We start from the raw sequence: 27,511 nt of genomic DNA on the forward strand, positions 1-27,511 counted from the left end.
TCATATAGTTATGCATTCATCATACCAAGCTATTTTTTGAACATTTTCCTTATACCAGAAAGAATCAGAATAAGAATAAAAAATGAAAATAAAAAAGAACACCCAAATCACCCCCCATCCCACCCTATTTTTCATTTAGTTTTTGTCCCCATTTTTCTACTCATCCATCCATACACTGGATAAAGGGAGTGTGATCCGCAAGGCTTTCACAATCATACTCTTACCCCTTGTAAGCTACATTGTTATACAATCGTCTTCAAGAGTCAAGGCTCCTGGGTTGCAGTTTGATTGTTTCAGGTATTTACTTCTAGCTATTCCAGTGCATTAAAACCTCAAAAGGGTTATCTATATAGTGCATAAGAATGCCCACCAGAGTGACCTTTTGACTCCATTTGGAATCTCTCAGCCACTGAAGCTTTGTTTCATTTCATTTCACACCCCTATTTTGGTCAAGAAGATGTTCTCGATCCCAAGGGCATTCTTAACATTTTGCACAGTACCTTACATGAACTAGGTACTCAAGAAGATACTTATTGCATTCAGTATCAGGATATTGATTCTCCCCCCTTTCTGTCTTTCCCTTTTCAGAATTAGTAACTCGACTTTTTCATGGCACCCTCCAAGACAACATCGATAGAGATGACTATGTGGGCCTGATAGATGTTCCATACTCCTATAGTGGTCCTCGGCTGCAATTTCCTCTCACTTTTACTGATATTGACCTACTTCTCGAGGCCTTCAAGGAACAACAGGCAAGTGGAAGCAGATTCTTCCCTGATTCTTGTACATAGCTGGTACTCAATGACTATCTGTTGAATGAATGAATGAAAAAAGCAGAAATGCATTCCCTTGGGAAAAATTTTACACTGAGAACTATTCTCTGCTCTGATTAGCCCATTTTAAATAAAAGTCTCCTCAGGTGCACAGCAACTTTCTTTCTACTTACAGGCTTACAGCCTTCCCTTTTTATTTATTTTTTTGAGCTATAATTCACATACCATAAAATTTGCCATTTTAAAGGATATGATTCAGTAGTTTTTAGTATATTCACAAGCTTGTGCAGCCATCATCACTCTCTAATTCCAAAACATTTTCATTGCCCCAAAAAGAAACCCCATACCCATTGGCAGTCACTCCCCATTTCCCCCTACCTCAGACCCTGGCAACTGCTAATCTACTTTCTGGCTCTATGGATTTGCCTATTCTGGGCATTTTATATAAATGAAATCATACAATATATGGCTTTTTGTGTCTGGCTTCTTTCACTTGGCTAAAGTCTTTAAGGTAAATCCATATTGCAGCATGTATCAATACTTCCTTCTTTTTATGGCTGAATAGTATTCCATTGCATGGATACACCACATTTTATTTAGCCTTTCATCTGTTGATGGACATTTGGGTTGTTTCCACCTTTTGAATGTTATGAACAATGCTGCTATGAACATTCATGTACAATTGTCTGTGAACATTTGTTTTCATTTCTAATGGGTAACAGTAGAATTGCTGGGTCATTTGGCCACTCTATGTTTAACTCTTTGAGGAAATTCCGAACTGTTTTTCACAGTGGCTGCACAATTTTACATTCCTACCAGCAATGTACGAGGGTTCCAGTTTCTCCAGATTTTCACCAACACTTGTAATTTTCCTTTTTTTCCCCCGATTATAGCCATCCTAATGGGTGTAAAGTGGTATTTCATTGGGGTTTTAATTTGCATTTCCCCAATGACTACTATGTTGAGTATCTTTTCATATGCTTATTGGCCATTTGTATATCTTATTCAGAGAAATGTCTGGTCAAGTCCTTTGCTCATTATTCAGTTGAATTGTCTTTTTGTTATTGAGATGTAAGAGTTCTTTATGTATTCTGGCTTCTAGAACCTTATCAGATATATTATTTACAAATATTTTCTCCTATTCTGTAGGTTGTCTTTTCACTTTCTTGATAATGTCTTTTGTGGTGCAAAAGTTTTAAATTTTGATGAAGTCCAGTTTATCTGTTTATTCTTTGGTTGCTTGTACTTTTGTTGTCATAACTAAGAATCCATTGTCAAATCCAATGTCATGAATATTTACCCCTATGTTTTCTTCTAAGGGTTTTATAGTTTCATTTGTTGTATTTAGGTCATCAATTCATTTTGAATTAATTTTCATATGTGGTATGAGGTAAAGGTCAATCTTCATTCTTTTGCCTGTGTGGATGTCCAGTTGCCCCAGCACCGTTCGTTGAAGAGACTATTTCCCCATTGAATGGTCTTGGCACTCTTGTCAAAAATTAATTGGCCATAGATGTACAACTTTATTTCTGGGCTCTCAATTCTATTCCATTGGTCTATATGTCTATTCTTATGCCAGTATCACGCTGTTTTGATTACTGTAATTTTGAGGTAAGTTCTGAAATTGAGAAGTGTGAATTCTTCAACTTTGTTTTTCTTTTTCAATATTGTTTTGGCTATTTGGGTTCCCTCTGCAATTTCATATGAATTTGAGGATTGTTTCTTCCATTTCTACCAAAAATGCTGTTGGAATTTGGATAGGGATTGCATTGACTCCATAGTTCGCTTTGGGTAGTATTGCTATTTTGACAATATTAAGTCTTCCAGTTCATGAACATGGGTTATCTTTCCAGTTATTTAGGTCTTCTTTAATTTCTTTCTGCATTGTTTTGTAGTTTTCAGAGTACAAGTCTTTCACCTCCTTAGTTAAATTTATTCCTAGATATTTTATTCTTTTGGATGCTATTGTAAAAGAATGTTTTCTTAATTTCCTTTTCAGATTGTTCATTTCTGGCATATGGAAACACAACTGTTTTTTCTGTGTTGACATTGTACCCTGCTGAACTCATTTGTTAACTCTAGTAGGTTTTTTTTTGCATGTGGATTCTTTGTATTTTCTCTATATAGGATCGTGTCATCTGTGAACAGAGATAGTTTTACTTCTTCCTTCCTGATTTGGATGCCTTCTATTTCTTTTTCTTGCCTAATCACTCTGGGTAGAATTTCAGTACAGTTGAATAGCAGTGGTAAGAGTGGGCATCCTTTAACTTGTTCCTGATCTTAGGGGGAAGGCTTTCAGTCCTTCATCATTGAGTATAACGCTAGGTGTGGGTTTTTTGTAAATGCCCTTATGTTGAGGAAGTTCCCTTCTGTTCCTAGTTTTCTGTGTACTTATATCATTAAAGGGTGTTAGAATTGGTCAAATGTTTTTTTTTGCCTCTATTGAGATGACCATGTCATTTTTATCCTTCTTTCTATTAATATGATATATTACATTGATTGAATTTCTTATGTTGAATGGCCTTTGTATTCCTGGGATAATTCTCATTTGTTCATGGTGTATAATGCTTTTAATGTGCTGTGAGATTTAGTTTGCTAGTATTTTGTTGAGGATTTTTACATCTGTAGTCATTAGGGATATTGGTCTGTACTTTTCTTGTGGTATCTCTTTGGCTTTGGTATCAGTGTAATACTGGTCTCCTAGAATGAGTTAGGCAGTGTTCTGGGTTCTATATATATATATTTTTAAGAAGGATTTGAGAAGGATTGGTGTTAATTATTATTTAAATGTTTGATAGAATTCACCAGGGAAGCCATCTTGTCCTAGATTTTTCTTTTGGGAGGTTTTAAATTACTGATTCAATCTCTTTACTTGTTATAGGTCTGTTTAGAATTTCTAATTCTTCTTAAGTCAGCTTTGGGAATTTGTATTTTTCTAGAAAATTGTCCATCTCATCTAGGTTATCTAATTTGTTGCCATGCAGTTGTTTACAGTATTCTCTTATATTCCTTTTTATTTTTAAATAAATTAATGCCCCCCTTGTTTCTGACTTTAGTTATTTTGTCTTCTCTCTTTTTTTCTAAGTCAGTCTAGTTAAAGGTTTGTCAATTTTGTTTATCTTTTCAAAGAAACAATTTTTGGTTTATTGATCTTCTCTATTGTTTTTTCTGTTCTCTATTTCATTTATCTCAACTCTAATTCTTATTATTTCCTTCCTTTTAATAGCTTTGGATTTAGTTCACTCTTCTTTTACTAGCTCCTTTTGATATAAAGTTAGGTTATTGATTCAAGATCTTCTTTTTAAATGTAGGCATTTACAACTATAAATTTCCCTCTGAGTATTGCTTTCACTCCATCCCACAAATTTTGGTATGTTGTGTGTTCATTTGTCTCAAAGTATTTTCTAATTTCCCCTTTGATTTCTTCTTTGGCCCATTAATTGTTTAAAAGTGTGTTGTTTAATTCCCATTTTTTTGTGAAATTTCCAGTTTTCCTTTTGTTATTGATTTCTAACTTCATTCCATTGTGGTTGGGTAAGATATTTTGTATGATTTCAGTCTTCTAAAATTTATCGAGACTTGCTTTATGGCCTAATATATGATTCATCCTGGAGAACATTCCTTGTGCGCTTGAGAAGAATGTGTATTCTGCTGTTGTTGGGTGGAGTGTTCTATATATATGTTAGGCCCAGTTGGTTTATAGTGTTGTTTAAATCCTGTTTCCTTATTTATTTTCTCTCTAGTTTTTCTATCCCTTATTGAAAGAGTGGTGTTGAAATTTCAAACTATTGTTGTATAAGCTTCCTATTTCTCCTTTCAATTCTGTCAGTTTGCTTCATATATTTTGGGGCTCCATTGTTTGGTGTGTTTTTGTTTTAAATTATTATATCTTCTTGATGGATTGACCCTTTTATCAATATATAATGACCTTCTTTGTCTCTTGTAACATTTTTTTGACTTAAAGACTATTTTTTGTGTATTAGCATAGCCAACTCAGATCTATTTTGGTTACTCTTTGCATGGGCTATCTTTTTCCATGCTCTCACTTTCAATCTGTTTGTGCTTTTGGATCTGAAGTGAGTCTCTTGTACAAAGCATATAGTTGAATCATGTTTTTTTCTACCTTTTCTGCCAGTCTGTGTCTTTTAATTGGAGAGGTTAGCCCATTGACATTTAAAGTGATTACTGAAAATGAAAGGCTTCTTCTGCTTTTTTAAATTTTGTTTTCTATGAGTTGTATATTTCTTTTTGTCCTTATTTACTCCATTACTACCTACTTTGTGTTTAAATGGTATTTTGTAGTGACCCTTTTGATTCCCTTCTCATTTCCTTTCTGCTTATTTTTAAGATATTTTCTTAGTGGTTACTATGGGGATAACAAAATAACATCCTGAATTTATAACAATATACTTTGAATTGATACCCAACATAACTTCAATAGCATACAAAAACTCTGCTCTTCTACAGCCCCATTTCCTCACTTTATGGTACTATTATCACAAACTACATATTTATATATTGTGTGCCACAGGTCTCTTAGGCTCTGCTCATTTTTCTTTATTTTTTTTTCTTTTTGCTCTTCAGACTGGACAATTTCAATCGACCTGTTTTCAAATTCATTGTTTTTTCCTTCTGCCTGCTCAAGTCTGCTATTGAAACTCTTTAGTGAATTTTTCATTTTGGTTATTATATTTTTCAGCTACAGAATTTTTGCTTGTTTCCTTTTTATAATTTCTGTGCCTTTAGTGATACTCTCTGTTTGTCATACATTGCTATCCCATTTTCCTTTAGTTCTTTGTCCTTGATCATATTTAAGACAGGCAATTTAAAGTCTTTGTCTAGCAGGTCCAATATCTGAGTTTCCTCAGGGTCAGTTTCTGTTTATTTCTTCCACGAATGGGCCATATTTTCTTGTTCCCTTGCATGACTCATAATTTTTTTTTTTGTTGAAAACTCGACATTTTGACTATTATAATATGGTAACTCTAGAAATCAGATTCTTTCCCTTTCTCAATGTTTGTTTTTGTTATTTTCTGTCTTACTTTCCTGGCTGCTATGACAAACACCACACAATGGTTTGGCTTAACAATGGGAATTTATTGGTTCTCAGTATCAAAGACTAGAAGGCTTGCTTCCTCCTGGGGTCAGTAGTGTTTTGGCTGGCTGGTAATCCTTTGGTTCCTTGGCTTTCCCATCACATGGGGATGTCCTCTCCTTTCTCTTCCAGGTTCTGTTGACTTCCAGCTTCCTGTTCCTCTCCATGGCTTTTTTCTCTTTAAGGCTTCCAGTAGTAGGGTTAAGACCCATCCTTATACAGTTGGCCATACCTTACCTAAAAGTAACTTCTTCAAAAAGTCCTGTTTACAATGGGTTCACACCCACAGGAATGTGGATTGAGATTAAGAGCATGTTTATTTTCTTGGGGGGTGGTGGTAGATAATTCAACCTACCACACTTGCTTTGTAGTGACTTTTCTAAACTTTTTGTAAAGTCTGTATGATTTGTCATGTGTAGTCTCTGAAGTATCTGTTCCTTTAGCTTGTATTTGGCTAGTGTTTTGAGACAGATTTCTTTAAATGCCAAGGGAAAAGGGAGGAAGGAAGGAAAGAAGGAAAGGAGGAAGGAAGGATGGGAAAGAGGGACGGAAGGTGGAGGAAAGGAAAGGGAGAGGAAAGGGAAGGGAAAGGAAGGAAAGGGAAGGAAAGGAAAGGGACCCCTCTCAATCTTTGCAAATTGGCTCTGTGTTGGGATACTCCTTCAAGGCTTAGCCAGGCTATTTACAGCTCTGCCTTAGCCTTAAGTTCCTGCTTGCACTGAGCAGTTTTAAGTTACCTTTTTTTTGGAATCAGCATTTGCTTGGTTGCTGTAAATCTTTGACTCTTTTCTAGAGTTCTGACAAAGTTTATTCTGACAGTTTTTGTTTGAATTTTTTTTATGTTTCTGTTGAGGGACAGGCACTTGGAGCTACCTACTCTGCCATTTTCACTGACATCACCCCAAAAGTCTCATTCTTAGGTTGGAACCCTAATGGCATACCCTAGGAGCCAACTGGAAGTAGACTGGCTCTTCAGAGATTGAAACCCAGCGTTGAATCCTCTAATTCCTGAAATTGAATTGAGATGATCCTAGATAGCTAGTGCCCCTAGCCACCTGCCAAAAGCAAACTTAAATACTCTCTGGAAAAAATAGGCCTAGAATTATTTCTCTTTTTTTTCATATATAATGTCCAAAACTCAATAAAAATATTAACCAGGCACATGAGACTACAAGACACATGAAAGAAAACTAAGACAAACAACAACAATGGAAGTAGACCTGCAGAGCATTCAGTTAATAGTGTTATTAGACTCAGACTTGAAAATAAACATGCTTAATATGTTCAAGGAGATAAAAGATAAGGCATAAATCCAAGGAGCCATAATAGAAAAGATTGATAATTTTGACTTTATAAAAATGAAGGGAAGAATAAAAGTTCAATGCAATATATAATTGCTTTTATCTGTAAGAAAAATTAAGGATTATATATATAATATATATTTAGTTTTAAAAATTGATATAAAATTCACATAACATAACATTCACCATTTTAGCCATTTTAAAGTGTGCAATTCAGTGGTCTTTAGTATATTCAAAATGTTGTGCAGCCACCACTACTATCTAATTTCAGAATATTTTCATCATCTCAAAAAGAAACCTCATACCCATTAAGCAGAAGTGCCCCATCACCCCTTCCCCAAGCCCCTGGCAACCACTAATCTACTTTCTATCTTTATGGATTTTCCGATTCTGGATATTTCATATAAATGGAATCATACAATATGCAACTTTTTGTGTCTGGTTTCTTTTACTTGGCTTAACATTTTCAAGGTTCATCCATGTCGTAGCATGTATTAGTACCTCATTCCTATTTTTTTTTTTTTTGCTTTGTTTATTTTTTTATTATTATTTTTTTTTAATCTTCATTTTATTCAGATATATTCACATACCATGCAGTCATACAAAACAAATCGTACTTTCGATTGTTTACAGTACCATTACATAGTGGTACATTCATCACCCAAATCAATCCCTGGCACCTTCATTAGCACACACACAAAAATAACAAGAATAATAATTAGAGTGAAAAAGAGCAATTGAAGTAAAAAAGAACACTGGGTACCTTTGTCTGTTTGTTTCCTTCCCCTATTTTTCTACTCATCCATCCATAAACTAGACAAAGTGGAGTGTGGTCCTTATGGCTTTCCCAATCCCATTGTCACCCCTCATAAGCTACATTTTTATACAACTGTCTTCGAGATTCATGGGTTCTGGGTTGTAGTTTGATAGTTTCAGGTATCCACCACCAGCTACCCCAATTCTTTAGAACCTAAAAAGGGTTGTCTAAAGTGTGCATAAGAGTGCCCACCAGAGTGACCTCTCGGCTCCTTTTGGATTCTCTCTGCCACTGAAACTTATTTCATTTCCTTTCACATCCCCCTTTTGGTCAAGAAGATGTTCTCCGTCCCACAATGCCAGGTGTACATTCCTCCCCGGGAGTCATATTCCACGTTGCCAGGGAGATTCACTCCCCTGGGTGTCTGATCCCACGTAGCGGGGAGGGCAGTGATTTCACCTTTCAAGTTAGCTTAGCTAGAGAGACAGGGCCACATCTGAGCAACAAAGAGGCATTCGGGAGGAGGCTCTTAGGCACAACCATAGGGAGGCCTAGCCTCTCCTTTGCAGCAACCGTCTTCCCAGGGGTAAAACCTGTGGTAGAGGGCTCAACCCATCAAACAACCAGTCCCCTATGTCTGTGGTCATGTTAGCAACCATGGAGGTGGGGTAGGCGAATACCCCTGCATTTTCCACAGGCTCCTCAAGGGGGCACTACATCTTATTTTTTTCCTTGTTTTTCTTTTTTTTTTTTTTTTTAACTTTCCCTTCTTTTTTAAATCAACTGTATGAAAAAAAAGTTAAAAAGAAAACAAACATACAATAAAAGAACATTTCAAAGAGACCATAACAAGGGAGTAAGAAAAAGACAACTAACCTAAGATAACTGCTTAACTTCCAACATGTTCCTACTTTACCCCAAGAAAGTTACCTAATATAGCAACATTTTTGTGAACTTGCTCCTACTATATCCATCAGAAATTAACAGACCATAGTCATTCCTGGGCATCCCCAGAACGTTAAATAGCTTATCTGTTCTTCTTGGATTATTGTTCCCCCTTCCTTAATTGCTCTCTATTGCTAGTTCCCCTACATTCTACATTATAAGCCATTTGTTTTACATTTTTCAAAGTTCACATTAGTGGTAGCATATAATATTCTCTTTTTGTGCCTGGCTTATTTCGCTCAGCATTATGTCTTCAAGGTTCATCCATGTTGTCATATGTTTCACGAGGTCGTTCCTTCTTACTGCCGCGTAGTATTCCATCGTGTGTATATACCACATTTTATTTATCCACTCATCTGTTGAAGGACATTTGGGTTGTTTCCATCTCTTGGCAATTGTGAATAATGCTGCTATGAACATTGGCGTGCAGATATCTGTTCGTGTCACTGCTTTCCGATCTTCCGGGTATATACCGAGAAGTGCAATCGCTGGATCGAATGGTAACTCTATATCTAGTTTTCTAAGGAACTGCCAGACTGACTTCCAGAGTGGCTGAACCATTATACAGTCCCACCAACAGTGAATAAGAGTTCCAATTTCTCCACATCCCCTCCAGCATTTGTAGTTTCCTGTTTGTTTAATGGCAGCCATTCTAATCGGTGTTAGCTGGTATCTCATTGTGGTCTTAATTTGCATCTCTCTAATAGCTAGTGAAGATGAACATTTTTTCATGTGTTTCTTGGCCATTTGTATTTCCTCTTCAGAGAACTGTCTTTTCATATCTTTTGCCCATTTTATAATTGGGCCGACTGTACTATTGTCATTGAGTTGTAGGATTTCTTTATATATGCAAGATATCAGTCTTTTGTCAGATACATGGTTTCCAAAAAATTTTCCCATTGAGTTGGCTGCCTCTTTACCTTTTTGAGAAATTCCTTTGAGGTGCCGAAACTTCTAAGCTTGAGGAGTTCCCATTTATCTATTTTCTCTTTTGTTGCTTGTGCTTTGGGTGTAAAGTCTAGGAAGTGGCCGCCTAATACAAGGTCTTGAAGATGTTTTCCTACATTATCTTCTAGGAGTTTTATGGTACTTTCTTTTATATTGAGATCTTTGGTCCATTTTGAGTTAATTTTTGTGTAGGGGGTGAGGTAGGGGTCCTCTTTCATTCTTTTGGATATGGATATCCAACTCTCCCAGCCCCATTTGTTGAAAAGACCATTATGACTCAGTTCAGTGACTTTGGGGGCCTTATCAAAGATCAGTCGGCCATAGATCTGAGGGTCTATCTCCGAATTCTCAATTCGATTCCATTGATCTATATGTCTATCTTTGTGCCAGTACCATGCTGTTTTGGCAACTGTGGCTTTATAATAAGCTTCAAAGTCAGGGAGTGTAAGTCCTCCCACTTCGTTTTTCTTTTTTAGAGTGTCTTTAGCAATTCGAGGCATCTTCCCTTTCCAAATAAATTTGATAACTAGCTTTTCCAAGTCTGCAAAGTAGGTTGTTGGAATTTTGATTGGGATTGCATTGAATCTGTAGATGAGTTTGGGTAGAATTGACATCTTAATGACATTTAGCCTTCCTATCCATGAACATGGAATATTTTTCCATCTTTTAAGGTCCCCTTCTATTTCTTTTAGTAGAGTTATGTAGTTTTCTTTGTATAGGTCTTTTACATCTTTGGTTAAGTTTATTCCTAGGTACTTGATTTTTTTAGTTGCTATTGAAAATGGTATCTTTTTCTTGAGTGTCTCTTCAGTTTGTTCATTTCTAGCATATAGAAACATTACTGACTTATGTGCATTAATCTTGTATCCCGCTACTTTGCTAAATCTGTTTATTAGCTCTAGTAGCTGTATCGTCGATTTCTCAGGGTTTTCTAGATATAAGATCATATCATCTGCAAACAATGACAGTTTTACTTCTTCTTTTCCAATTTGGATGCCTTTTATTTCTTTGTCTTGCCGGATTGCCCTGGCTAGCACTTCCAGCACAATGTTGAATAACAGTGGTGACAGCGGGCATCCTTGTCTTGTTCCTGATCTTAGAGGGAAGGCTTTCAGTCTCTCACCGTTGAGTACTATGCTGGCTGTGAGTTTTTCATATATGCTCTTTATCATGTTGAGGAAGTTTCCTTCAATTCCTACCTTTTGAAGTGTTTTTATCAAAAAGGGATGTTGGATTTTGTCAAATGCTTTTTCAGCATCTATTGAGATGATCAATTGATTTTTCCCTTTTGACTTGTTAACGTGTTGTAATACATTGATTGATTTTCTTATGTTGAACCATCCTTGCATGCCTGGAATGAACCCCACTTGGTCATGGTGTATGATTTTTTTAATGTGTCTTTGGATTCGATTTGCAAGTATTTTGTTGAGGATTTTTGCATCTATATTCATTAGGGAGATTGGCCGGTAGTTTTCCTTTTTTGTAGCATCTTTGCCTGGTTTTGGTATTAGATTGATGTTAGCTTCATAGAATGAGTTAGGTAGTGTTCCATTTTCTTCAATGTTTTGAAAGAGTTTGAGTAAGATTGGTGTCAGTTCTTTCTGGAAAGTTTGGTAGAATTCCCCTGTGAAGCCATCTGGCCCTGGGCATTTATTTGTGGGAAGATTTTTGATGACTGATTGGATCTCTTTGCTTGTGATGGGTTGGTTGAGGTCTTCTATTTCTTCTCTGGTCAGTCTAGGTTGTTCATATGTTTCCAGGAAATTGTCCATTTCCTCTACATTATCCAGTTTGTTGCCATACAGTTGTTCATAGTATCCTCTGATAATTTTTTTAATTTCTTCAGGATCTGCAGTTATGTCACCTTTTTCATTCATTATTTTGTTTATATGGGTCTTCTCTCTTTTTGATTTTGTCAGTCTAGCTAGGGGCTTGTCAATCTTGTTGATCTTCTCAAAGAACCAACTTTTGGTGATATTTATCCTCTCTATTGTTTTTTTGTTCTCTATGTCATTTATTTCTGCTTTAATCCTTGTTATTTCTTTTCTTCTACTTGGTTTAGGATTGGTTTGCTGTTCATTTTCTAGCTTCTTCAGTTGATCCATTAGTTCTTTGATTTTGGCTCTTTCTTCCTTTTTAATATATGCGTTTAGTGCTATAAATTTCCCCCTTAGCACTGCTTTTGCTGCATCCCATAGGTTTTGGTATGTTGTGTTCTCATTTTCATTCGTCTCTATATATTTAGCAATTTCTCTTGCTATTTCTTCTTTAACCCACTGATTGTTAGGAGTGTGTTGTTTAACCTCCAGGTATTTGTGAATTTTCTAAGTCTCTGATGGTTATTGACTTCTAATTGTATTCCATTGTGGTCAGAGAATGTGCTTTGAATAATTTCAATCTTTTTAAATTTATTGAGGCTTGTTTTATGTCCCAGCATATGATCTATTCTGGAGAAAGTTCCATGAGCACTAGAAAAGTATGTGTATCCTGGTGATTTGGGATGTAATATAATGTATATGTCTGTTAAATCTAATTCATTTATCAGATTGTTTAGGTTTTCAATTTCCTTATTGGTCTTCTGTCTGGTTGATCTATCTATAGGAGAGAGTGATGTGTTGAAGTCTCCCACAATTATTGTGGAAACATCAATTGCTTCCTTTAGTTTTGCCAGTGTTTCTCTCATGTATTTTGTGGCACCTTGGTTGGGTGCATAGACATTTACGATTGTTATTTCTTCTTGCTGAATTGCCCCTTTTATTAGTACGTAGTGGCCTTCTTTGTCTCTCAAAACATCCCTGCATTTGAAGTCTATTTTATCTGAGATTAATATTGCTACACCTGCTTTCTTTTGGCTGTAGCTTGCATGAAATATTTTTTTCCATCCTTTCAGTTTCAGTTTCTTTGTGTCCCTGTGTCTAAGATGAGTCTCTTGTATGCAACATATTGATGGTTCATTTTTTTGGATCCATTCTGCGAATCTATATCTTTTAATTGGGGAGTTTAATCCATTTACATTCAACGTTATAACCGTGAAGGCATTTCTTGAATCAGCCATCTTATCCTTTGGTTTATGTTTGTCATATTTTTCCCCTCTGTCTATTAATATCCTTTATTGTACCCATACCGAATCTCTTTAGTACTGAACCTTTCTCCAAGTCTCTCTGTCCTTTCTTTGTTTCTCTGTCTGTAGGGCTCCCTTTAGTATCTCCTGTAGGGCAGGTCTCTTGTTAGCAAATTCTCTCAGCATTTGTTCGTCTGTGAAAAATTTAAGCTCTCCCTCAAATTTGAAGGAGAGCTTTGCTGGATAAAGTATTCTTGGCTGGAAATTTTTCTCACTCAGAATTTTAAATATATCGTGCCACTGCCTTCTCGCCTCCATGGTGTCTGCTGAGTAGTCACTACTTAGTCTTATGCTGTTTCCTTTGTATGTGGTGAATTGCTTTTCTCTTGCTGCTTTCAGAACTTGCTCCTTCTCTTCTGTGTTTGACAGTGTGATCAGTATATGTCTCGGAGTGGGTTTATTTGGATTTATTCTATTTGGGGTTCGCTGAGCATTTATGATTTGTGTATTTATGTTGTTTAGAAGATTTGGGAACTTTTCCCCAACAATTTCTTTGAATACTCTTCCTAGACCTTTACCCTTTTCTTCCCCTTCTGGGACACCAATGAGTCTTATATTTGGACGTTTCATATTATCTATCATATCCCTGAGGTCCATTTCGATTTTTTCAAATTTTTTCCCCATTCTTTCTTTTATGCTTTCATTTTCCATTCTGTCATCTTCGAGGTCACTGATTCGTTGTTCAATTTCCTCTAGTCTTGTACTATGAGTGTCCAGAATCTTTTTAATTTGGTCAACAGTTTCTTTAATTTCCATAAGGTCATCCATTTTTTTATTTAGTCTTGCAATGTCTTCTTTATGTTCTTCTAGGGTCTTCTTGATTTCCTTTGTCTTCCGTACTATGGTCTCATTGTTCATCTTTAGTTCTTGGAGTAGCTGCTCTAGGTGCTGTGTCTCTTCTGATCTTTTGATTTGGGTGCTTGGGCTTGGGTTATCCATATCGTCTGGTTTTTTCATATGCTTTATAATTTTCTGTTGTTTTTGGCCTCGTGGCATTTGCTGAACTTGATAGGGTTCTTTTAGGATTTGTAGACCAATTGAAGTCCTTATCTCTAATTTATCAGATCTACAGCTTCGTGGAGTACACTTTCTCTAACTAACCAGCAGGTGGCGTCCACGAGCCACCTGTTCTCCACAAGCCAGTTCTCCCCTGCTTAGCCTTTTTGGTGAGTGGGGGAGTGAGTCTTGTGGGGTCCAATTGGTGTACCAAGCTTGCGTGTGTAGTTGGTGTTGCCTGCCCTGTATATGGGGCGTGTTTCTGGGCAGTCAGGGAGGGGGGGGTGGCTCTAACAATCAAATCTCCCTGATGATCCTAGAGCTTTAAAGCTGCTGCAATAGTCTAATCCTTCAGTTCAGTCCTGCCACAGTTTGTCTCTGCCACTGACCCACAAGTCCTTGGTATTGGCGTATGGCTCCTGAGACTTGCAAGTGGGCCCCTCTTCCAGGCTGTGCACCCCGGGTCCTCCGTTGAGGGATGACTGTGCTATGTCACAGGTGAGTGCCGTCCCCCCAGGGCAGTTCTGGGCTGCTGGGCTGTGTAGGGAGGCTCCCAGTCTGCTGAAATGATGACTGAATGGGGCTTTGTTAATTCACACTGCTCCACCTTCCCAACTCTGGGACAATCAGCTGAGGTTGCAGGGAAGGCTAATGTCCACGCCCAGTTTTGTGGTGTGTGCCTGTTATTTGAAGCACTTCCATCACACTGGGTTGTCTGGGGCAGTTCTGGGCTATGGGGCTGGCGATGGGCAGGAGTGTTTCCTGTCCACCAGGATGATGGCTGTGAGCGGACACCCCCCTTTTCTTGGGAAGTTGTGGTGTTTAGTGAATTTTCTCAGCCACTGGATTATTGCGTTTTGTCTCAGAGCTCTCCTAGTTCTGCTCTTGACTTGACCTGCCCAAATTGCAAGTCTTTGAAGGTTTCTGTATTGGGCTTCTTAGAGTAATTGTTTTAGAAAAAGAAAAAAGGATTAAAAAAAAAAAAAAAAAAAAAAAAAGGGCCCTCCTCAGAGATCTAATGGGTTATTGAAATGCTAAGAGACAAAGCAACCAGGGCCATTAAGGAATGGTCCACAGGGCAGAGAGATCAGCTTTTCTTCGGGATTTGCATATGCGCCTCAGGGCCCTTCCCCTTTCTGTGTTCACCAGAACTCCAAGAATCCTCCGCTTTTATTTTGGAGTTTTTCGTGTTGTTTTTTTTTCTATGCCTGTCTCCTCTCTGCTGGGCTGGCTGCTCTCAGATTCTCTGGCGTCTGGTCTCAGTCTATCTATGGTTGGAGTTTGGATCAGTAGAATGAGTTTCCAATAAGGGCTGCCACTGCAGTTCTCCCTTCTCCTTCCCGGAGCTGACAGCCCCTCCTCCCACGGGACTGAGCCTGGCAGGGAGGGGCGCGTGTCCCCTGGCCGCAAAAACTTACAGATTTCGCTGATCTCAGCAGTTCCACCTCTTCATGAGTGTTGTATGAATTATGCCCAAAGTCAGATTGCTCTGTGGTGTCCAGTCCACGCAGTTCCTGGCTTTCTACCTACTTTCCTGGAGGAGTAACTAAAACATACAGCTCACCAGTCTGCCATCTTCCACTGCCTGCTCCCTCATTCCTATTTATGGTTGAATAATACTCCACTGTATGGATCTACACCATTTTGTTTAAGGGATTGTCTATTTATACATGTGTTTGCATATTCATATGTAGCTATATTAATTTTTACTTGCTTATTAAATGCATAGAATGCTTAGCAGTGGCTGTTCTGGGGATAGGGATTGGGGGACTAACGTCTGGGGATGAGGGAAAATTACTTTTCATTTTTATGTCCCTTTTTACTGTTTAAATTTCTATTTCAACTGAAAAACCAAGTTAAGTTTTTCCATTTAAAGAAAGAAATATCCTTTAAAAGTGGTATTTTCTCCTTCAGTGTCTTTAAAAGAATATAAATATTTTAAGTTGTTATTTAATCTGAATGATAAATATGGAAAACAACATGTAAGTTAATTATTTTAAGCATTTAATATTTCAGTTGTAAACACAATTATAATGCTATTTTAAGTCAGCTTTATAAGTAAGTCCTAATGATAGGAAGTGATTTTAGTCAATCTGTAACGGACCTAGGAAAAACTACTTTAGTAATAGGAATTTCCTGTTGCAATCATTCTCATTGAACATTTGTCAATTTAAATTTTTTAAAGACAAAATTGCCTCTTCAGACAGGAATTACTCTGATTGGTGCTACAAATGGATCCAAAAAGCTATAATGGCAAGTTACGGTAACACCGAAGCCAGCATTGGGAATCAATATATTAAATGTGCAAACTGAAATATGCCATTAAACAAAAGTGTTTTTTTGCCATTCTTTTAAAATATGACTAAAGGAAAGTTGACATTCAAGTTTTGACTCAGGTTGTGGATTGAGTGGATTTAGAGTGCTTTTGTGGTTAAAATACTTAGCAGTCCATTATGTCTTGGATAGACAGGAAGATAGCTCTTGCCCCAGTAATCAACATCCAGGGACCTTTCTCTTTCCTCCTAATTCTCACATTGCTTCAAATCCTGTTTCCTTTCTTTTTAAAAAATTATTACTTAATCATGAAAATTCTCAAAACTTAATTCATATGTTTTTGAAGTCTGGGATAGAAAATAATTTTATTATTTTAATAGCATTGAAAATGGAAATTTTAGAACACCATGAGTCAGGATTGGTCCAAAGGGTTCTATCTGCCCTTAATTCCATGTCCAAAGCAGTATCTTAACAACATGTAGATATGATGCCTCTGTTGGTCTTCAATAATCTGAACAAGTACTGTCCACTTGGAATATAATGTGAGCCACATATGCAATTTAAACTTTCCTAGTAGTCACATTTACCGAGTAAAAAGAAACAGGTGAAGTTAATCTTAATAATATATTTTATTTAACCCAACGTTTCAAAAACATTATAATTTCAATATGTAATCATATTAAGGATTATTAATGAAACATTTTATATTCCTTTTTTCATACTAAACTTTTATAATCCAGTGTGTATTTTGCACTTCCACTACATCTCAGATTGGACTAGCCCCTTTCCGAGTGCTCAATAGCTCCATGTGGCTAGTGGCTGCCATTTTGGACAACACAGGTCTAAACGGTCCTGACACCTAAAGTGGTAGAAACAGCTCTTAAATTTGTGTAGTAGTTACATATCTGCTATATTATTTTTTGGATTATGTATTTGGAATATTTTATAATTGAAAAGGAGAGAACATGCTACAACATGGATGAACTTGAAAACATTATGCTGAGTGAAATAAGCAGTATTTGAACATAAGGACAGATACTATTTGATGTCACTTACAGATGAAATATCTAGAAATAGCAAATTCATCTATCTACAAAAGCAGATTAGAAGCTACCAGGGGATAAAGAGAGGGGGAAAAGGAGAGTTGTTGCTTGGTGGGTATGGTGTTTGTAAATTTTGAAATAAAAGAATTTTTAAGAAAGTAAGGTGCTGCAGGATAACATTTATGCTCTAAATGGAGACAGTGAAACTATAAGGAATTTAAGATTTAGTAAATTTTGATGGGTCCAAATTTGAGCATATGTTTTTTAAAATAGATTTTCCAGTATTCAGGAAGGTTGTCATACTTTAACATTAAAGATTGTAAATGACACTTTATGAGAATAGTATTTAACATATTTTCTAGGTCAATATAGGTGACACCATTTTTCCTTAGGTGAATTCCATTTATTATTACAATTACATTTAATAAACATTTATCCTGTGACTATTAAGTGAAAAGCACAAGGTACTTTTCATATACTGAGGGGATAGGGAAAGAAATAAAGTACCATGCTTTTTTTTTTTAAAAAAAAAAAAAAAAAGCAATGAATGATATGAAGGAGGCATACAATGGAAACCCAAAAGGAGCCATTAAACTCCCCTGGGAGAAGAAAAGATCAGGGAAGACTTTCAGGAAGAGGTATTGTTTGAGTTGAGTTTTGAAGATTGAGTAGGAATTTACCAGAACATAGTACAGGATCTGCCATAGAGTGGATATTTGATACTTTTTTTTAGAATTAAATTAACTAATAAAGATATTAACTGAATTTATAGATGAAATAATATGTCTTGGATTTGCTCCATAATAATCCATTGTGGATTGAGGTACAAATGAAACAAGATTCCCTACATGTTGGCAATTCTTGAAGTTGGTGATGGATTCATGGCACTCATTATATCATCCTCTCTATTTCCATACATGTTTGAAAATGTCCAAAATACACAGGGGGGTGGGGAGTGGCTTAAACAAAGGGAATAAAAAATTAAAAAGCTTGGGGAAGAAAACGGAGTAAAATAATGATCTCCACACTATAACTGGAGGAGAGCAATAGGATGACTAGTCATAAATAGGAGATAATCCAAATGTTTTATTTGGGTTTGGAATACGTTTTATACATAGACTTTCATATAAATGTGCTTACTGTTCTGTAACTTCTCAAGTCTTATACATTAAATCTTGGAGTTACACGTGGGACGCTTGACTCAGGAGTTCCTTGGGAACTTGTCTGGCTGCCTGGTGAGAGCTCCAAGCCCAGCAATACCTAGTTTCCATCTCAGGTGGCAGGACATCCCAAATAAATGCAAAGCAGCGCTTCTTAAACAGATTCTCTCTACTTCTCTTTCTATTTCTCTGTCTTCTTTCTCCCCTTCTCTTTTATTCTTTTTGGCTACAGATTTCATTAGGGCAAGGGAGTCCTTCTTTTCCCCCCATCACTCCTCTGGGCAGTCAGGACCAAGAATAATTAGAAATGTTCTACAAATAGATGATGTCAATTAAAACATGAGAGTATAAATGTCCCAGGAATCATTCATTCATTCATTCATTTATTCATTCAATTTACAAATATCTATTGAGGGCCTGTTATATGCCAGGCACTGTGCTAGAATAATCTATTTGAGAGTAATTTACAGATTATCCTGAAATGCAACTATCTGTAATGTGCTCATATGCTCCACCTTCAGTTGTCTACAGTTGTGTCTTTCCTCCTAGTTCTATTTCTTCTGTTTCCCCCCCCCCACAGATACTTCATGCTTATTATGTCTTAGAGGTGCTATTTGAAACCAAGAAAGTCCTGAAGCAAAGGCCGAATTTCACTCACGTAAGAACTTCTCCCTCCAAAGAGATAACAATCTGTGGTAAGTTTCAGAGCGGAGTTGCCAAATTAATACCTAGAAGCTTCTTTGTCTTACATCATTTGCCTAACTTAAAACTGTAAATTGGGCTGTGCTAAGGGAAAAGTGTTGAAGATAGTTATCTATCATGATAATACTGTTCCCCATCTTGTCTTTGTTTTGCATACCAGCTGGCAGGAATTAATTTTATGAAAAATTAGAGAACTCATAGCTTTTTCTAAAGGCAGACAGCATTTTAATATGGAAAGGCACCCATGGGTGGAAAAGCATTCTTTGTCCTCCCTCTAGCGCTCATTATTTTTATTCCATGTTGCTCTTTCACGGTGGACCCCTGCATGCCACTTTACTGGGAAGAGATATGCCTTAGGATAGAGATTAAACTCTTCTCTGCCCTTGGCTGCTGTTTTAGATTTTTCCAACTGGTCTCTGCAGCTTTTAGAAGAGTGGGAATGTCCCAGAAATCTGTTCCTTGTTCTTCTGAATAACAAGAGTTGAGATTTTGTTATCATATAGGCCAGCCTGGCAGGATATTGCTTCAAGAAACAGTACACATTGAAATTCATCACAGTTGGTGCTCAGCATGCTTGCAACTGTCTGAGAATGGGTTGTGTGGAAGGAACAGCAATTCCCTTAACTTCTAATTAAGCCTTTAGGTTACAAAACACTGATTGTTATTTTCCAAATCATTTTTTTAGCCTATGTTTCTCTTGCCCTGGCAGGTATAAAGTGCATTTGACAACCTAATTAAACCATTTCCATTTCTAGCATCTGATAGTGGAGACCATGACTTGATGTAGCAGTGCATGCTTCACTATGTGCCCTGACTCAGGCATTCAAAGAAAGGCTTTAATGGCGCAATTCCAACATGATCAGCCCCCCACATCTCTGCCCAGCAGATGATGCAGCTCAGTAGTGGGGGACCTTTATTCAAGATACTCACCAGGTCTTACTTTTGGTGGAATTAAAGAACTTTGGATCATGAGGCTCAGGAAGCCCTGCCAACCTATGTAGCCTGTGAAGCCAGGGAAAGGTTTGCTATCAGAGTGTGTACAATAGGCCAAAACAGAGAGTGGGATTTTCTCCAACATGTTTCTACTGGAGATACAATTGCCACCGTAGACTTTGGATAAAAGGATCTGGTAGGTAGACATGAATTAGAGGATATGGAAGTCCTTAGAATCACACAGTGTAAGAATGCTTGAAATTTTTTTATAGAGACCATCTAGTTCTAACCCTTGCTCTTATGGATGAAACTGGAAACATCAATTGCCTTCCATGCATTTCTATGCAGTACCTGCCCCCTCTCCTCCACCCGCAAGCTCATCTGTGACAGGATCAGAAGGGTCAGAATTAAAACTCAGGTCCTGTGCATCGCAAGTTAGAGCCAGTCCTTTATCTCCTATTCCAACAAACATCATGCACCTCTCTGACTGATGTTTCATTTTCCATCATGGCACATGGACTAGGGAATTGACTAATTGGACAACTCCATTTATTTAAAGATTACCCTCATCATGGGCTTTTTGTTCTTTTTTTTTGGCTGGGGTGTACTTTATTGATGGTACCTGACAGAGTAGGGCTCTCAGCCCCTCCCCTTCCTCAGGGGGTCTGGGATGGAAGCTGTGGAGGACGGGCAACGCTTGGTGTCAGGGATCGATTTGGGGCCAGGACTCCCCAGCAGCTGATGGCCTCGCTTCCTCTCATGCTGTCGCTGGGGCTGGTGGTCCAGGGGCTCTTACTCCTTGGAGGCCATGTAGACCATAAGGTTCACCACTCTGTTGCTGTAGCCAAATTCATTGTCATACCAGGAAATGAGCTTGACGAAGTGGTTGTTGAGGGCAGTGCCAGCCCCAGCATCAAAAGTGGAGGAGTGAGTGTCACTGTTAAAGTCACAGGAGACAACCTGGTCCTCAGTGTAGCCCAGGATGCCCTTCAGGGGGCCCTCTGACGCCTGCTTCACCACCTTCTTGATGTCATCGTATTTGACCGCTTTCTCCAGCCGGCAGGTCAGATCCACGACAAACACATTGGGGGTGGGAACACAGAAGGCCATGCCAGTGAGCTTCCCATTCAGCTTCGGGATGACCTTGCCCACTACCTTGACAGTGCCGGTAGATGCAGGGATGATGTTCTGGGCAGCCCCACGGCCATCACGCCACAGTTTCCCAGAGGGGCCATCCACAGTCTTCTGGGTGGCAGTGATGGCGTGGACGATGGTCATGAGTCCCTCCACGATGCCAGAGTTGTCATGGATGACTTTGGCCAGGGGTTGCCAGGCAGTTGGTGGTACAGGAAGCATTGCTGACGATCTTGAGGAAGTTGTCATACTTCACATGGTTCACGCCCATCACAAACATGGGGGCATCGGCCGAAGGGGCAGAGATGATGACTCTCTTGGCACCACCCTTCAAGTGAGCCCCAGCCTTCTCCATGGTTGTGAAGACACCAGTGGACTCCACAACATATTCAGAACCAGCATCACCCCATTTGATGTTGGTGGGATCTTGCTCCTGGAAGATAGTAATTGGATTCCCATTGATGACAAGCTTCCCGTTCTCAACCTTGATGGTGCCTTTGAATTTGCCATGGGTGGAATCATACTGGAACATGCAGACCATGTAGTTGAGGTCAGTGAAGGGGTCATTGATGGCCACAACCTGCACTTTGCTGGAGGTTATAGCAGCCCTGGTGACCAGGCGCCCAATACAGCCAAATCCGTTTATTCCAACCTTCACCATCGTGTCTCAGAGATGCGGCTGGCACTGCACAAAAAGATGCGGCTATCTGGCAAGAGGGCAGGAGCAAAGAGCCCATTGTGGGCTTTTATTTCCAGACTGTTTCCAGGTCGTGCCGTTGGTAGAAGGGACAAGCCAAGGCCAGTAAGTCCTCTTTGCATAAGAATTATTATTTTCTGTCTTTAATAGCTCCAATGAACTTAGAAAAATTTGGTCATCATTTAAAACAAAATTTCAAATTGGGGCCATTAAAAAAAAAAGCTTCTAATTAAGATAGTATGAGGAAAGGAAGAGAAATTGTGATGAAAATTTGCCATTATTTTAATTTCAAGATGCATTTTTATATGTACATATAAATATGCCATATAGTTCCCAGCATGCATGAAGTATTTGAGTTTTTAGCCTATAGTTATGTTATAAATGATAATCAAATCTTCACTCATGTTTTTTGTTTATAGTAAAAATATCTCCCTGTGTCTGTCTTCCTATGGTACAATCAACTTTTTCTTTTGCTGCCCAATAGAAATTAAAAATATTTCTATAGCTTCAACTTTTAATATGCTGAAATAAGTTCATTTTTAGTATGCCAGCTACAACAGTTCTGTATCCCCAAATCTTTGAAAGACAAGTCACCCTGAAGAAAATTAAGAAAATAAAATAATTAAAAATACATGTGAAACTGATAAGTAAAAAATCCTTCCGTCTTTATTTCCTTAAATTTGGAGTGAGACCATATGAAAGCAATAACATTAAAATGTTCCTAATCTTGATATTATGGCCATATTTTATAAATAAATGCTAGTGATACAGGATTTTCATTTTGTTATTCTCATTATACTTGGAGTCTTCCATTGCATATATTTTCTTACTCTTGATTGTGGGATTTTAAGCAAATCAAGGAAAAGCATTTCTAAATTAAATTCTATTTGGTAATTAAGTTGATATACAGAATAGAATTTATGAGCAGAACTTAAGACAGGTATATTATCTAGAGATAGTTATCCAGATAGGGCTTTTGAGCAATTTGCACATTCACTCTTATTTTTGAATTAATGGTCTCATATACTCATGGTTTCTCTTAGTTGGCTGAGTTTTATAAAGCCATGCTTTTATTTTTATCTATTACAACTGCCTCATCAAAAGAATGTCAACCATCTACTCACAATTTTTAAATTTCAGATGCTACTGCTGGAACACATTCTTAAAACATGTCTTTAAAAAGCTATGTGTTTAGCAATTAAACATATATTCAGTGTGTCCTACTATGCACCAGATACTATAGTAGGCACTTGGGGATTTAATACTAAGATAGATTCTGTTGCTGCTCCTTGAGATGAAAGAGAGTAAAGGCAGTATAGAATAATGGAGAGCTTGGGGTTTGAAATGACATAAAGTTGGGTTTGAATTCTAGCTCTAGCTCTGATTGTTGGTAGCTGGGTAACTTTGCTTAAGTTGCTTAACTACTCTCAACCGCATTTGTAAGATGATAATGATGAAAATAACAGCCATCTCATAGGGTGTTTGTAAGGACTGAATAAGATGATGCATGTGAAATGCTTAGCCCAGTGCCTGGCTCAGAGTAAGCTAGGCACTCCGTAAATGGCAGAAATGAACTGGTAATTGCCACACAAGATGCCATTCCCCCTATTGGAGGGAAAGAAAAGATACTATGGAAACAAACTGTCTGTCGAATTAATAATAACATAGGGTAAAAACCCAATGCCCTGAGAACAGTTGGAGTATATCAGCAGTCTTTCAGTTTTAAAATTCCTTAATCTAAAGGTCATTGTGACAGGGAGGATCTAAGATGGCAGCATAGAGAGGAGTGGAAGCTAAGTAGTCCCTCTGGAACAACTAAAAAAACCAGAAACAACTAGTAAATAATCCAGAATAACTGCAGGGGGACAGACGTGACCGTCCACTCATCATACACCAACCTGAATTGGGAGGATTGCCTGAGATCACAGCATAAAATCTGTAAGTAAGAACTGTGGATCCAAATCGGGAGACCCCTCCCCGACAGCCCGAGCTACAAAGCCTCATGGTGCCAGAGACAAGCTTTCTCCCAGCAAGCGAATATAGCTCAGCTGAGCTGCAACTGGGGTTTTAATTAGCGAGTGTGAACTGCTCACTACGAGGTACGAATCCCCAACAAGTAGACAGAGGCTTTGTGTGACGACTGACCTTGGAGAGCTGGAGGGTCGCCTCAGACTAGCTCTGTTCCTTTTTCGACTCAGTGGAGAAAGCCTCGGCCTTTTTCAGTTCCCAGTTCTGTGACCCAGACAGGGGTGTGGCACAGGCAGAGAGAGACCACTGAAATGCTAATGACCTCCCCCTAGGGCGTCTATCTTCTCTAAGAGGAAAGGGGTGGGGCCCAGCTCTACTACCTGCCTTTCATTCAGAACTTACACCAGTCAAGAATTATAGGCTATACCCCACCTCCATGGTTGCTAACATGACCACAGACATAGGGGACTGGTGGTTTGATGGGTTGAGCCCTCTACCATAAGTTTTACCCTTGGGAAGATGGTTGCTGCAAAGGAGAGGCTAGGACTCCCTATAATTGTGCCTAAGAGCCTCCTCCCGAATGCCTCTTTGTTGCTCAGATGTGGCCCTCTCTCTCTGGCTAAGCCAACTTGAAAGGTGAAATCACTGCCCTCCCCCCTACGTGGGATCAGACACCCAGGGGAGTGAATCTCCCTGGCAACGTGGAATATGACTCCCGGGGAGGAATGTAGACCCGGCATCGTGGGACGGAGAACATCTTCTTGACCAAAAGGGGGATGTGAAAGGAAATGAAATAAGCTTCAGTGGCAGAGAGATTCCAAAAGGAGCCGAGAGGTCACTCTGGTGGGCACTCTTACGCACACTTTAGACAACCCTTTTTAGGTTCTAAAGAATTGGGGTAGCTGGTGGTGGATACCTGAAACTATCAAACTACAACCCAGAACCCATGAATCTCGAAGACAGTTGTATAGAAATGTAGCTTATGAGGGGTGACAGTGGGATTGGGAAAGCCATAAGGACCACACTCCACTTTGTCTAGTTTATGGATGGATGAGTAGAAAAATAGGGGAAGGAAACAAACAGACAAAGGTACCCAGTGTTCTTTTTTACTTCAATTGCCCTTTTTCACTCTAATTATTATTCTTGTTATTTTTGTGTGTGTGCTAATGAAGGTGTCAGGGATTGATTTAGGTGATGAATGTACAACTATGTAATGGTACTGTAAACAATCGAAAGTACAATTTGTTTTGTATGACTGCGTGGTATGTGAATATATCTCAATAAAATGAAGATAAAAAAAAAAAAGAATTATAGGCTAATCTTTGCATCAGGCAGAGAGTGCCCCTGCACAGCCCAGCGGCCCGGGGCTTCCCTTGAGGGACGACGCGCACTAGTGATGTAGCACAGCCTTCCCTCAGCAGAGGTCCTGGAAGATCACAGCTGAGAAGGGGGGCCCGCTCGGAAAACCCAGGGACGCTACATCAGTGCCGGTGGTTTGTGGGTCAGCAACAGAGAAAAGCTGGGGCAAAACTGAAATGAAGGCTTAGACTCTTGCAACAGCCTTGAATCTCCGGGAACACCTGGGAGGTTTGAGTATTAAAGTGGCCCTGCCTCCCTGACCACCCAGACACACGCACCACGTTCAGGGTGGACGGCTCCAACAACAAACCCAAACTGAGTTCACCAACTGAGCCCCACAAAAATCATTTCCCCACACACCACAGAGACAGAGTTGGGGAGAACTGACTTGAGGGGTATAGGTGACTTGCAGATGCCATCTGCTGGTTAGTTGGAGAAAGTGTACGTCACCAACTTGTATTTCTGAAAAATTAGATTGGTATTTTTTTTTTTTTTACAACTTGAAAGAACCCTATCAAGCAAAGCAAATGCCAAGAGGCCAAAAACAACAGAAAATCTTAATGCATATGATAAAAACAGATGATATGGAGAACCCGATCCCAAAACACCCAAATCAAAATATCAGAAGAGACACAGTACTTGGCACAATTAATCAAACAATCACAATCAAGGAACAAAAACATGGCACAGGATATAAAAGACATGAAGAAGACCAAGGAACAGGATAAAAGGGACATAAAGAAGACCCTAGAAGAGCATAAAGAAGACATTGCAAGAGTAAATTAAAAAATAGAAGATCTTATGGAAATAAAAAATTTTTGGCCAAATTAAAAAGACAATGGATACTCATAATACAAGATTAGAGGAAGTTGACTAACAACTCAGTGTCCTAGAGGTCCACAGAACAGAAAATGAAAGAACAAAAGAAAGAATGGAGAAAAAAATCAAAAAAATTGAAAAGGATCTCAGGGATACGATAGATCAAATAAAACGTCCAAATTTAAGACTCATTGGTGTCCCAGAAGGGGAAGAGAAGGGTAAAGTTCTAGGAAGAGTATTCAAAGAAATTGTTGGGGAAAACTTCCCAAACCTTCTACACAATATAAATACACAAAGCATAAATGCCCAGTGAACTCCAAATAGAATAAATCCAAATAAACCCACTCCAAGACATATACTGATCAGACTGTCAAATACTGAAGAGAAGGAGCCAGTTCTGAAAGCAGCAAGAGAAAAGCAATTCACCACACACAAAGGAAACAACATAAGACTAAGTTGTGACTACTCAGCGGCCACCATGGAGGCAAGAAGGCAGTGGCATGACATATTTAAAACTCTGAGAAAGAAAAATTTCCAACCAAGAATACTTTATCCAGCAAAACTCTCCTTCAAATTTGAGGGAGAGCTTAAATTTTTCACAGACAAACAAATGCTGAGAGAGTTTGCCAATAAAAGACCTGCCCTACTTCAGATACTAAAGGGAGCCCTACCAACAGAGAAACAAAGAAGGGAGAAAGAGATATAGAGAATTTTAACAGGCATATATAGAACCTTACATCCCAAATCACCAGGACACTCATTTTTCTCTAGTGATAACGGATCTTTCTCCAGAATGGACCATATGCTGGGACATAAAACAAGCCTCAATAAATTAAAAAAAAAAAAAAAAAACAACAAAAAAAACAACTGAACATATTCAAAGCACAATCTCTGACCACAATGGAATACAAATAGTAGTCAATAATTTTTGAATTGTAACTCCACTATTTACTTCCTACATGATATAAAATACACAAACTCTAATGACAAATCAGTGGTTTTGAACTCAATGTAAAATATGTAATTTTTGACAAGAAGTATATAAAGGTGGGGGAATGGAGGAGTATAGGTACATAGTTTATGTGTCCTATTGAAATTAAGTTGGTATCAAAGAAAAACAAGATTATTATGGATTTAAGAGTTTAATTTTAAGCCCCACAGTAAACACAAAGAAATTATCAGAGAATATGACCATAGAGATGAAAAGTAGAGTATGGGTTAAGAGAAATGGGGGAAGGGGCAATGGGGAGTTAAGAAATGAGTGTAGGGTTGCTGTTTGAGGTGAAGGGAAATTTCTAGTAATAGATGGTGGGAAGGTGATAGCATTGCAACATTCTAAATGTGATTAATCCCACTAATGGAATGCTAGGGAGGGGGTGGAATGGGAAGATTTAGGCTGTATATATGTTTCCACAATTGAGGAAAAAAAAAAAAAGACAGTGTAAATAGACGACAATTGAATGCCAAGGATGACCCTGGATGGGAT

At 38.3% G+C, this 27,511-nt stretch overlaps 1 protein-coding gene and 1 pseudogene across 1 annotated transcript in view; one reads left to right on the forward strand and one right to left on the reverse strand.

Annotated features, from left to right (window-relative positions):
- PPEF1 (protein phosphatase with EF-hand domain 1) overlaps positions 1 to 27,511 on the forward strand; it is a 180,291-nt gene that overhangs the window by 56,538 nt on the left and 96,242 nt on the right. The window contains exons 5-6 of the mRNA XM_037822700.1: positions 589 to 752; positions 18,994 to 19,108. Coding sequence (XP_037678628.1) covers positions 589 to 752; positions 18,994 to 19,108 — 279 coding nt within the window. The remainder of the gene's footprint in view (positions 1 to 588; positions 753 to 18,993; positions 19,109 to 27,511) is intronic.
- Positions 20,800 to 21,843, reverse strand: LOC119524059 (annotated as a pseudogene).

The sequence above is a fragment of the Choloepus didactylus genome, chromosome Y (genome assembly GCF_015220235.1).
Source record: "Choloepus didactylus isolate mChoDid1 chromosome Y, mChoDid1.pri, whole genome shotgun sequence".
NCBI classification, from domain to species: Eukaryota; Metazoa; Chordata; class Mammalia; order Pilosa; family Megalonychidae; genus Choloepus; species Choloepus didactylus.